General features: G+C 40.9%; 1 protein-coding gene across 4 annotated transcripts in view; it reads left to right on the top strand.

The window, feature by feature from the left end:
• ECI2 (enoyl-CoA delta isomerase 2) overlaps positions 1–12665 on the top strand; it is a 27812-nt gene extending 15147 nt beyond the window's left edge. For all 4 annotated transcript variants that reach the window (XM_079776158.1, XM_079776161.1, XM_079776160.1 and 1 more), the window contains 5 exons: positions 4905–5007; positions 5756–5876; positions 10181–10270; positions 11677–11820; positions 12414–12665. In XM_079776158.1, the coding sequence (XP_079632284.1) occupies positions 4905–5007; positions 5756–5876; positions 10181–10270; positions 11677–11820; positions 12414–12569 (614 nt within the window). In that variant the 3' untranslated portion in view covers positions 12570–12665. The remainder of the gene's footprint in view (positions 1–4904; positions 5008–5755; positions 5877–10180; positions 10271–11676; positions 11821–12413) is intronic.
• Positions 12666–12702: the final 37 nt, after the last annotated feature.

Here is a 12702-nt window from a genome sequence, read left to right as displayed (position 1 = left end):
GCCTGTGATTCCCATGTCCGTATCTTTAGGCCAGGATGCTCCTCGGGGCTCCAGACTGGTGTGGGTGTCACTTCCCACATCTCTCTACCTGGGTCTTTTTCAGTGTTCCAAATTACAGTGGTGGTTCCATGTGTACCATTATGTAGATCAGAATCCTAGCAGTCATTTTTAAAATATATTTTTTATTGATTTTAGAGAGGAAGGGAGAGGTAGAGAGAGATAGAAACATCAGTGATGAGAGAGAATCATTGATCAGCTGCCTCCTGCACACCCCCAACTGGGGGCCAAGCCGGAAACCCAGGCATTTGCCCTGACCAGGAATCGAATGGTGACCTCCTGGTTCATAGGTCAATGCTCAACCACTGAGCCACGCCGGCCAGGCCCCTAGCATTCATTATTGCTATTTGTCCCTTCCTCAACTTCCATGTCCAGTCTAATCTCATTTCACTTTACCAATATCTCTGTAAGAATCAATCAGTTTTTTTCTTTCTGTCTTCTCTGCACTGGTCCAAGCCACCATGGACTCAGTCTGAACTGAAGTAAGCCCATATCTAGTCTCTCTGACTCCCTTTTGCCTTCTTTCCCATGCCCAGTCCAGTCTCCTCACTACATTCAAAATAATCTTTTCTAAATAAAAAGCTATTCCTTCGCCATTTAAAATTCTTTAGTGGCACTATGGCAATTCAGTGGAGAAAGGAAAATATTTTAACAAATGGTGCCAGAGCAACTAAATTTCCATATGGGGAAAAATAAACTTCAATTCCATCTTAGACCTTACACAAAAATTAATTTATCTAAGTATAAAACCCAGAAACATAAAGCTTCTAGAACAAAACAATATCTTTGTGACTTTGGGGAAGGCAGAGATATCTTGGACATGACAATAAAACAGCATTAGCCATAAAAGAAACAATTTGCAAATTAGACTATCAAATTTTAAAATGAATATAAAGTTACAGGTTGGAGAAAAAATATTTGCCATATAAAAATCTGATTAAGCGCTAATATTCAGAATATATAAAGAACTCCTACTAATTAATAAGATGAACTGTCAGATTTTTAAAATATACATATATTTTTTTATTTCAGAAAGAGAGGGAGAGATAGAAACAACAATGAGAGAGGATCATTGATTGGCTGCCTCCTACACACCCCCTACTCGGGGAGCCGGCAACCCGGGCATGTGCCCTTGACCAGAATCAAACCCAGGACCCGTCCGTCCATAGGCCGACACTCTATCCACTGAGCAAAGCCAGATAGGGCTGAACCATCAGATTTAAAAACTGGATAAAGACTTGACACTTCATAAAAGAAGTGAAAAGGTTCTCGATATCATTAATCAAAGAAATGCAAATTAAAACCACCATAAGATATGTCACCCACTAGACTGGCTAAAATCCAAAAACAGACAAGACCAAATATTGATGATGATGTGGAATAACTGGAACCCTTAGACATTTCTGATATGAGAATAATTTGTAGTTATTAGTTGGCAACTTGTTATAGAGTGACGCATCAGTTCAGTGACATACCAATTCAAAAATTCAAGATAAATTAAGGATACGTCTATAAAAAACAACAACAACTTGTACAAAGAACAATCATGGTAGCCTACTTCACAGTAGCCAAAAACTGAAAACAACAAAATGTCCATCCAGCCCAGCTGATGTGACTCAGTGGTAGAGTGTCAACCTATAAACCAGGAAGTCCCAGTTCCATTCCCAGTTGGGGCACATTCCCAGGATGTGGGCTCGATCCCCAGTAGGGGGCATGCAGGATGCAGCCAATCAGTGATTCTCTCTCATCATTGATGTTTCTATCTCTCTCTCCCTCTCCCTTCTCTGAAATTAATAAGAATATATTTCTTTAAAATGTCCAACAATAAGTGAATAAATGAACAAGTTATCTATATAAAATCCTAAGCGACCGAACAACTGGTCAACCGGTCACTATGACACACACTGACCACCAAGAGGCAGACGCTCAATGTAGGAGCTTCCCCCTGGTGGTCAGTGCACTCCCACAGTGGGAGTACCACTCAGCTGACCGCCCGTACCAGTGGCCCACCAGCCCAGTGGCAGCCACTCACTCCCTCAGTAGCCCTGGAGGTCCAATCTCTGGAGAACGGGCCAGGCACCGACGGACCACGCCACCGGTCTCCTGGAAGTCGGCCTTGGACAACATGGCCGCTTCGCCTCCCTAGACGCTCCACAAGGAAGAAACAATATAAAAGTGGCCACCAGGTGGCTCCCAACAACCGGCATAAATGTCAACAGGAGGGATCCAGATCCTGGGCCATCAAGGGCATCCCATCACCTGCCCAGAGGGCCGATCACATCCCAGCCCTCCCTTACCCCCCTCGGGATGGGCATCAAGATGCAGGGCTCACGCTGGCAAATGCTGCTGCAGCGGCACGAGCCTTTCCAAATCAGGACTGACTGGGCGCGAGCTCCCGGCAGACGCAGCGGGGCCAGGATGAGCGAGAGCAGCAGGTGGCGTTGGACTGCCAGTTTCTGCCCAATCCCCACAGGCCACGTCAGGGACCCCACCCGTACACGAATTCGTGCACCGGGCCTCTAGTTGACTATACAGTGAAATGCTATTCATCAATAAAAGGGAATAAATAACTAACACACATAAGAACATGGTGAATCTTTAAAACATGGTTGAGCAAAAGAAAGAAGACACCCAAAAAAGTACATATTGTATGATTCCATCTAAATAAACTTCTAAAATAGGCAAAACTATGGTAATTGAAGCCAGGGAGCCTCAGGACAGGGTTGGGTAGAAGTTTAAGGGAACTTTTTCTGGGATAATGGATGTTTTGAATTGTGATCACACAGATATTTACAGTTCTCAAAAATCACTGACCTGGCCCAGCCAGTGTGACTCAATGGTTGAGCATTGACCCATAAACCAAGAGGTCACTGTTCAATTCCCAGTTAGGGCACTTGCATAGGTTTCAGGCTGGATCCCTGGTAGGGGGCATGCAGGAGGCAGCCAATTGATGATTCTCTCTCATCATTGATGTTTCTATCTCTCCCTGTCCCTTCCTCTCTGAAATCAATAAAAACATTTCTTTTTAAATCATGGAACTGAGTCTTTAAAACTGGTCATTTTATTTTATGTAAATTATACTTTAAAACAAACAAAAAGAGAAGACTTTCAATGGCTCTTCAAACGAAGGATCTCCAAAGCCTTGCATGCTTTATCCTACCTATCCTCATCCTACTCCTACTCCAGCTGCTTCCCCCGGCCCCCTGCTTTTTCTGCCCTGGCACAATGGTACTTATTTGAACCCATCATAAACACCAGGGTTAACCCCTCCACAGAACCTTTGCACATGCTATTTCCTCTGCATGAATATTCTTCTCACACCTTTTTTCTAATTAACCTTGCCTCTCCTTCAGATCTCAGTTCAGTTGTTCCTTCCTTAGAAAATTCCCTCCCAAAACTCCCTGATTAAACCAAACCTCCTATTATATACTAGAAGCCCGGTGCACGAAATTTGTGCACGGAGGGGGGTTGGCCCTCAGCCCAGCCTCTACCCTCTCCAATCTAGGACCCCTGGAGGGATGTCCAACTGCCCATTTAGGCCCGATCCCGGGCCTAAACGGGCAGTCAGACATCTTTCTCACAATCCAGGACTGCTGTCTCCCAACTGCTTGCCTGCCTGCCTTCCTGATTGCCCCTAACCGCTTCTGCCTGCCAGCCTGATCACCCCCTAACCACTCTGCTGCCAGCCTGATTGATGCTTAACTGCTCCCCTGCCAGCCTGTTTGCCCCCAACTTCCCTCCTCTGCCGGCCTGGTCACCCCTAACTGCCCTCTCCTGCAGAGTTGATCACCTCCAACTGCCCTCCCTTGCAGGCCTGGTCCCTTTCAACTGCCCTCCCTTGCAGGCCGGGTCCCTCCCAACTGCCCTCCCCTGCTGGCCATCTTTGGTGGCCATCTTGTGTCCACATGGGGGCAGGATCTTTGACCACATGGGGGCAGCTATATTGTGTGTTGGAGTGATGGTCAATCTGCATATTACTCTTTTATTAGATAGGATAGAGGCCTGGTGCAGGAGTGGGGGCCAGCTGGTTAGCCCTGAAGGGTGTCCTGGATCAGGTGGGGGTTCCCTTGGGGCGTGGGGTGGCCTGAGCGAGGGGCCTGTGGTGGTTTGCAGGCCGGCCATGCCCCCTGGCAATGCAAGCGGAGGCCCTGGTATCTGGAATTTATTTTCCTTCTACAATTGAAACTTTGTAGCCTGGAGCGGAGCCAAGCCTGCTGCTCCCTCAGTGGCTGGCAGCCATTTCTGTTGCAGTTAATTCACCTTCTACAATTGAAACTTTGTAGCCTTAAGCGGGTGGGCCCGGACAGGGTGTGCAGAAAGCTTTGCTTCCCCTGTTGCCGGGGGCAACCCTGGCCTGCTCTCTCAAGCTCCATTCTGTCGCCATTCTGTTTGAATTTGTTTACCTTCTATAATTGAAACTTTGTAGCTTGAGTGGAGGCTTAGGCCTGGCAAGGGCAGGCGGAAAGCTTGGCTTGCTCTGTTACCTGGGAAACCTTGCTCTCTGTGGCTGTAGCCATCTTGGTTGGGTTAATTTGCATGCTTGCTCTGATTGGCTGGTGGGCGTGGCTTGTGGGCATGTTGAAGGTACAGTCAATTTGCATATTACTTTTTTATTAGGTAGGATACTCATATTCTTGTCATGTACCGCTCCTTTGTGTCATAGTTGCATTGCTTACACTTATCTGTCTGTTTTAAAATCAATGTCTGTTTTACTCGCAAATCTGTAAATTGGGGCAAGAACCAGAGCCGGTTCACCAGTGTTTCCAGTGCTTGGCACCGAGCCTGGGACATAGATTCTCAACAAGTATAGAATGAATGAATGGTGAGCTTGTTGATTTTATTTACAGGAAATGGTGACTATTACTGTAGTGGGAATGATCTGGCCAACTTCACCGATATTCCCCCTGGTGGAGTAGAGGAGAAAGCCAAACAAAGTGCTGTTATGCTGAGGTAAGAATGCCATTTCTCTGGTCCCAGAGGGCTCATCCATATTCGATCAAAGTGGTATTTAGTTAAGCAAAAGTAAAATAAATACTTCTTGTGTCCATGTCATTAATTGTGACTTTGAACAGGCATATTTCTCCAAACTGCCTTTATCAACAGGGAGACATTCAATCACTTTAACTTCTGTTACCTATTCATCCTCTGCTCTACATGAGATGTGATTGGAAAGCATAAAAGTAAACTAGTAAATAAAGGAAATAAAATTCTCTCATATTGAGACAGAGGAAGTTAGCAAATTATCATGCAGCCAAAGGAATTTGTGACTTCCGTGATTGCTGGTAATAGGAGACTTGGAAGTGGTCTCAAAAAACAGGACGTGAGGCTCCTGTCTTCCTGTCTTGTTTATCCCTGCAGGATCTCCGATTCCCTCTGAGCTTTGGTATGCAGCATATGCTCAGTCAGCCATCTTCATCTCTTAAGTCCACAGCAGCTTTACAGTCCTGACCTAACTGCCCACAATACAAGATTTGAACCAAGGTCGAATCTAGGACTCACTCTGTGAGCTGTCAAGTGCCATTCAGATGGCTGTCCTGGATGCATGGGTGTGGCAAGACAGGGAGGCCCAGCTGGGTGAGATGGGAACACCCAGTCTGGCCAGAAGAGTTTGTTACTTCAGAGTCCTGCTGTCTTGCCTATGCTTCCATAATGCTGCTTTAGAACATTTAAACATGCTTTTGTATTTCTATTTCTGTAGGGATTTTGTAGGCACTTTTATAGATTTTCCTAAGCCTCTGATTGCAGTGGTGAACGGTCCAGCTGTGGGGATCTCCGTCACCATCCTCGGGCTATTCGACGCTGTCTATGCCTCCGACAGGGTAGGTGAGCGCCCAGAAACTTAGCAAGTAATGCCAGTAAAAATGAGATCCTTGACTCTCCATTGTTGTTGCTAGTAGTAAACAGATTACATACTGTTTGTTGTTGAATGGACTAAATTTAAATTTTCCCCAAAGAATTAGTCTAACTAATTTGACTCATTTTGAATTTTTAAGTTAAAATTTTCTAAATACCAATATTGTTGTGAACATTTTCTCAACTCTTTTGGTTCTGTATTTTAATCAAATTACATAACAGTGATTCAGTTTTCATGTTACTCTAAAATATTTTGGAGACCTTAAAAGCTTGTTGGGAGAAGGGGTAAGGGAGTAGCATCTTTGCAGCTTATACAAGTGGATTATTTGATACTTTTTTTCCTAATAAATGAATGCTACAATTTAGAATTTTAGAATATGAAGGTAATTTTTGAGCATGATCTACTTTCACTTCCTCCTTTGCAGATAAGAAAACTGAAGCTCAGAGGACTTACTTACCCAAAACACAATTCAGTCTTGTGTTCACCATTGAATGATATCGATTTTTAATTTCTATTCTTACTTCAGTAGCAATATATGTCACAGTTGAAAACAAAATTTTGAAAAATATGGAAAAGTTAGAAATCATTTAGCTTACCACTCAAGAGATAACTAGTGCTAACATTTGAGTTATTTAACTTACTACTTTAACCAGTCTCTGACTGCTGGGAGCCTTGGCTGCTTCCAGTTTTTGTCATTACAAGCAAAGACATGATGAACATTTATCTTAGAACCTTTACCCTAGAACTTTTCACTGTAGAATTAGTAACCACTCTAGGGCTATCTGGTTATTAGAGTGGCGCTTGCTTATGTCAGGGTAAAATTTGTCGTTCAACAACCTGGTGGGAAACGTGATTTTTACCACTGATGAGAGTCCTACTTGTGTTTGGAGGTATCTTCCCCACTGATAGCCAGGCTCCTATAATAGGGTCCTTAACTCTTTGGTTTATCTTTTACTGGATTCCATTTAACCAGATTGGGCATGTTGGCAGATCGAATTCTTATTAATAATTTTCCCATAATGGGAGCAAATGAAATTCTAGGAGCTACTCTGCCTAACCTTTATATGTGTAAGTTTCTGATCAAAGTTAGAAATCAGTAGTCTTTGGTTACATTCTTTGTGTTAAATGGCCAATTGATTGATCTGCTTTCAACAGGGGTGGCATGAAGGGTACCTGGCCTGAATTTGGGGTCTCACTCTTCACTACTTAAAGGGCAAATATCATATTTGAATCTTGTCCTGATTCTCCCACTATATTCAAAATGACTATCATATACATTATCTTTTTAAAGATTTCTGGAACTTTCATCTTATGATATAAATTGGAATTAAAATTGAAATTAGTGTCCCCAAAAAATGTACACACACACTTTGAATAATGATAAAGGCAGTGTTTATGAAAATACATTTCATTTTCAAAATTGAGCTATGGGTTGTTAAAGTGTGTATACATTTTGAGGGGACAGTGTGTGTGTGTGTGTGTGTGTGTGTGTGTGTGTGTGTGTGTGTGTGTGTGTGTATAGCTAATATATACTTAATATACATATATATATATATATATATATATATAAACATTTTTTTATCTTTTTTTTTTAATCCTCACTCGATATTTTTCCACTGATTTTTAGAGAGTGGAAGGAAGGGGAGAGACAGAGAGAGAGAAATATCAATGTGAGAGAGACATATCGATTGGTTGCCTCCTGCACACACATACACTGGGGCCAGGTATCGAGCCTGCAGGTATGTGCCCTTGACTGGGATTGAACCCAAGACCCTTCAGTCCATGGGCCAGCACTCTATCCAGAGCCAAACCGGGTAGGGCTAAACATATATTTTTTTAATGCTAAGAGATTTGGCCCAAAGTAAAATATTTAACAAATAATGACTACTGCTAAGAGTTCATCCAACTGAATTAAAACAAGTCTTAATTTTAAATTAGGGAATGACAACAGTCCTGTGAGATAGGTCCTCATCCACATTTTACAGATGAGGAACCTGTGGCACAAAGTGGTTAAGAAACTCCCAGAGTCACAGCAGTCTAATGCCAGAGCAACAGACTAAACCCTAACTACATCTACTGCTCCATTTCTACAGATAAACTAGATGCATACTTATAATAATGCTTATAAATAAGTTAAATGCTGCTCATCGTCAGCTTTGTATGTACCTGTTTGTGGCCCCTTAGCTATGGTTGTCGGCCTTTTAGTTTTCATTTCATTTTTTCAGTTTTTAGATCTGTTCCTTAGGCTGTGACTTCTCAGTATATTTTCTTGAATAAGCTTTCTTTTGGGAGAGGAAGGAGAGAAGACATTAATAACTTTATATATTTTTATTATTTTGATCGATATGCTGCATACATTATACATTTACACCTTCTAACAATATTCCTTAAAATAAAAACACCATTCTATATAATAAGAGAGGAATATGCTAATTATCCATGATGCCGTTAGGTGTAACGACCGACCGTGTAAGGACCGGATCATGGATCTGCAGGAGGGTGGGGCAGTGAACTACAGGTGGGTGTCGGAGAGCTACAGGAGCGGGCAGGGCAGCAAGCTATGGGAGGGGCAGGGGGAGCTACAGGAGGGCGGGGCCGCAGGTGGGGAGCTACAGGAGGGAGGCAGCGACCTACTGACGCACAGATTCGTGCACAGGGCTACTAGTATCTGATAATAGGAAATGAAGCCTAAATATTCTGTTTGCATATTGTCAATATTCATCAAGAAAACACATAAATATTTCTGAAATATAAAAAAAGGTAAAAATGACTTATTTTAAATAACCAACTTTGAAATTGTTCCTGGTGTTTAAAGCAAATCAAAAAACCTCTGGGGCAAAATTGAGACAAATGACAGATTGAGAAAATAGTTTTTCTACTCACATAATAAAGGCTAATCTCTCTAACATATTTTAAAAATACATCTAAAGAGTGATAGGTCACCAACTTAATATAAAAATGGGTGATTAAGGCATAAATAGCCCACAGGAAATAAAGTATAAATGGCTCTTAATAATATATGAGAAAGACACCATTACAAAAATGACTTGTGACCAGAGTATATAAAGAACTCTTAATCAAAAAATAATAATCTAATTTAAAAATAGTGGGGAAAGTACTTGTAATAGCTACTTCACCAGGAAGATATAAAAATGACTAGTAAGTACATGAAAAGTGCATAATATTATTAATCATTAGGGAAATGTAAGTTGAAACCACAGCAAGATGCCACTACATACCTACTAGAATGGTTAAAGTTAAAAAGACTAATAATAACAAGGTTTTGCAAGGATATGGAGCAATTAGTACTTATACACTGCTGGAGGGAATGTTAAGTGGTATACCACTTTGAAAAATAATTTAGCAGCTTCTTATAAAGTTAAACCATACATTTACCACACAACCCAGCAATTCCACTCCATGAGAATTGAAAACATGTTCCTACAGAGACTTGTACACAAGTGTTCATAACCACCTTATTTATAATAGCCAAAATACTGTAAATAACACCGATGGCTTCAACTGATGGAAGGATAAACAAATTATGACACATCCATGCAGTGGACACACTAGTAATATATACAACAACATGTGACTCTGAAAAGCCACATGCTAAGGACAGAAGCTTACAAAAGGACAAAAGGCTACACAGTATATTATTTCATATATATATATATATATATATATATATATATATATATATATATATAAAGCTAAGTGACCGTCTGACCATCCAGTAGGTAGGATGTGCACTGACCACCAGGGGGCAGACGCTCAATGCAGGAGCTGCCAAGCTGCGGTGACTTGGCAGTGGAGGTTCTCAGGTGATACACTGCGGAACCAGAGAGGAGGGACCCGATTAAGTATTTCTTCTAATTAATTTATTTTCAATGTGCACGAATCTGTGCACCAGGCCACTAGTTTATATATAAATTTCTAGAAAAGTCAAGATTTTAGGGCCAAAAAGCAGATCAGCAGTTTTTTGGAGATGAGAGGAATCGGCGGCTGTGAGGGACACAGAGAATTATTGGGGGTGATGGAAATATTCTGTATCTTATTAGGGTGGTGGTTACATAACTATACATTTGTTAAAACTTATCAAACTGCATACATTAAAAGAATGAATTGTGTGTGTGTGTGTGTGTGTATAATACCACAGTACTAATTTTTAAAAAGTTTTTCAACTAAGTAACGTGAGGATATAGATAATAATGATTTTTTTTAATCACATACAAAAAAAATTTTTTTTTAATTTTTTTCTCCAAATAGGCAACATTTCATACTCCTTTTAGTCACCTAGGCCTAAGTCCAGAAGGATGCGCCTCTTACACTTTTCCGAAGATAATGGGCCCAGCCAAGGTAACCTTTGAAAACCTTAAAGATAAATTTTAATGACATCTCTTTTCCAAAAGTAATCCTATGCTCCCTCTTCTTTCCCCCAATAATAACAAAAGAGAAGGAAATTTTCTGCTCATCAACTCTTAAAGAGTTTTAGAATGAAGAACCAGGATGAGGGAAATGTCTGCTATGCGGGGAAATTAGAAACTCTATCTGCAGCACCCCAAATCTGTGGAACTGGTCTTTCCACTGGCTGTCGAGTGCCAGCTGCACCACAAGTGGCACAGCTGCGTGGCATTCTTCAGGGGACGGACCGGGGCTGTGCCCGCCTCCCTTGGTCTGCGATGCTGATTCCTCCCCTAATTTCTTCATGGATGAGCAACATCCACTGAAAGTGATACAGTGACACCTTTACCTTCAGAATCACGGGAAGTACCAGCCGATGTGAGGCCCCGTGGGGGTTCCCACTTTGTCACGGAGCCTTTTCATCAGCTGGTTTTATCTGGGTATAGAGGTTCCTGGAGTGGCTAGGTGGCTGCTCAGGTCTGTCACTGGGTCTGTGACATCATAATTGTCACGCTCTGTGTACATGGCTCCAAAGGGTTCATGACAAGACCAGAGAGACAGGGATAGGGAAAGGCTTAGCCAACATTCTTCAAGGCCTGAAAGGGGGAATAGGAATTGAGACTATTTTCATTGCTGTTAGGGTTTTGTTACATATTTTTTAAGTCTATTCTGTCATATAGCCTGAATTGTTATTGAGATTTTAACTTTGAAATGTTGGCTAGAAATAACCCTAAGGTTTAGAAGCATTTGACTATTTAGAAGCAATAGGCTTACTTTCCTGGAAGAGAAATTGCAAGTGTAGAAATATATATATACTTAGTGATATCAGGTTTTTTGAAACTGAATATTAGTCTTACCACTTTCCTTCAGTCAAATAGAACTAATTTGAGTACCTGTGCAGGTAAAAGAAAACCATCAGAGCTGGGCCACTGGGTAGAATTTTCAGGGAAGGGAATTTTGAAAGTTAGGGATTCTCAAGGTTGGTTGGCATTTCCTATGACCATGATTTTTTTTTTTGATTTTTTTTTAAAAAATAATTGTTTATAGTATATAAAAACAGAAAATCATATCTTCTGTGGGTTCTAAAGTCAGCATCTGCTTCAGGTCATTTCTGCCCCAGCTTCCTCTCCAACATAGACATACACAGAAGCAACAACCCTACAAACCTTCTAGAGAGCCTCAATGCTCAGTTTGCAAACTATTGCCTATTAATAATGTCCTCAGTTTCTTCCTTTGAGAAATACTAGCAAGTTCAAAAGACCATAAGTAAATCTCCCTATGTCTGTTAAAAGCAATTAATTCTGAAGTTAACTGAGCCTCGTTTCATTAAGTTATTTTCTTAGTCTTCCTTTTCATTTCAGGCAACAGAGATGCTTATTTTTGGAAAGAAGTTAACAGCAGGAGAAGCATGTGCTCAAGGACTTGTTACTGAAGTTTTTCCTGATAGTACTTTTCAGAAAGAAGTTTGGACTAGGCTGAAAGCATATTCAAAGCTCCCCCCAAATGTTAGTATTCTTTTTTCTTTTTTTACTTGTATGAACCATGAAAATAATTTATTTACCTTAAAAAAATAAGCAGTTAAAAAAACATACAAGACATATCTTGGTTGGCTTTAAGTAGACCTAAATTTGAGATTAAAATTTATCGTCATAATGTTAGCAATACTGATTTTTAGAAAAATGATCAAATAGGCATTCCATTTCTGTGACATGAAGGCTGAGGGGCCAGTCCTTTCTGGGGGTAACTGAGGAGAATGATAGGCAGTATTTGCCAAACACTTTCAGTCTTGAATCGAGGTGAGAAACTAGGTAAGATAGCTTAACTTCTAGGTGATTCTTAATGTAGCACTTGCATTTTCATATGTGATAGGTAGTGACTGATCCATATGTTTGCTGCTCAAAATGCCGTCCTGGAATCAGAAGCTTTGGTACCGAAGGTGGTTTGTACGCACATTTGAGAAGCACTGTCTTATATTACACAAATATTTTAATGTCTAATCAGATTGAATGAACAGTGGAGAAACAAGAATCAGAATTTTAGAATGATCCCACGCTATTAGAATACCTCTTCACCTTATTGTTGGTTTTTGTTTTTTCAGTCCATGAGAATTTCAAAACAGGTCATCAGGAATATGGAGAAAGAAAAGCTACATGCTGTTAATGCTGAAGAAAGTAGTGTCCTCCAGGAAAGATGGCTATCAGACGAATGCATAAATGCAACCATGAACTTCTTATCCAAAAGATCAAAACTGTGATGACTAATAAGCAAAGTTAGGCCTTTCAAAGGAGGGGATGTGCTACGATTTCTAATTTCCAATACTTCAACTAAATAAACTTCACTGTGCCTTTTATTTTCAGTGATGAAATATTTATGATTATTATATTTAC

Source organism: Cnephaeus nilssonii (assembly GCF_951640355.1).
Source record: "Cnephaeus nilssonii genome assembly, chromosome: 7".
NCBI classification, from domain to species: Eukaryota; Metazoa; Chordata; class Mammalia; order Chiroptera; family Vespertilionidae; genus Cnephaeus; species Cnephaeus nilssonii.
This window is presented reverse-complemented; position numbering and strand designations above follow the sequence as displayed.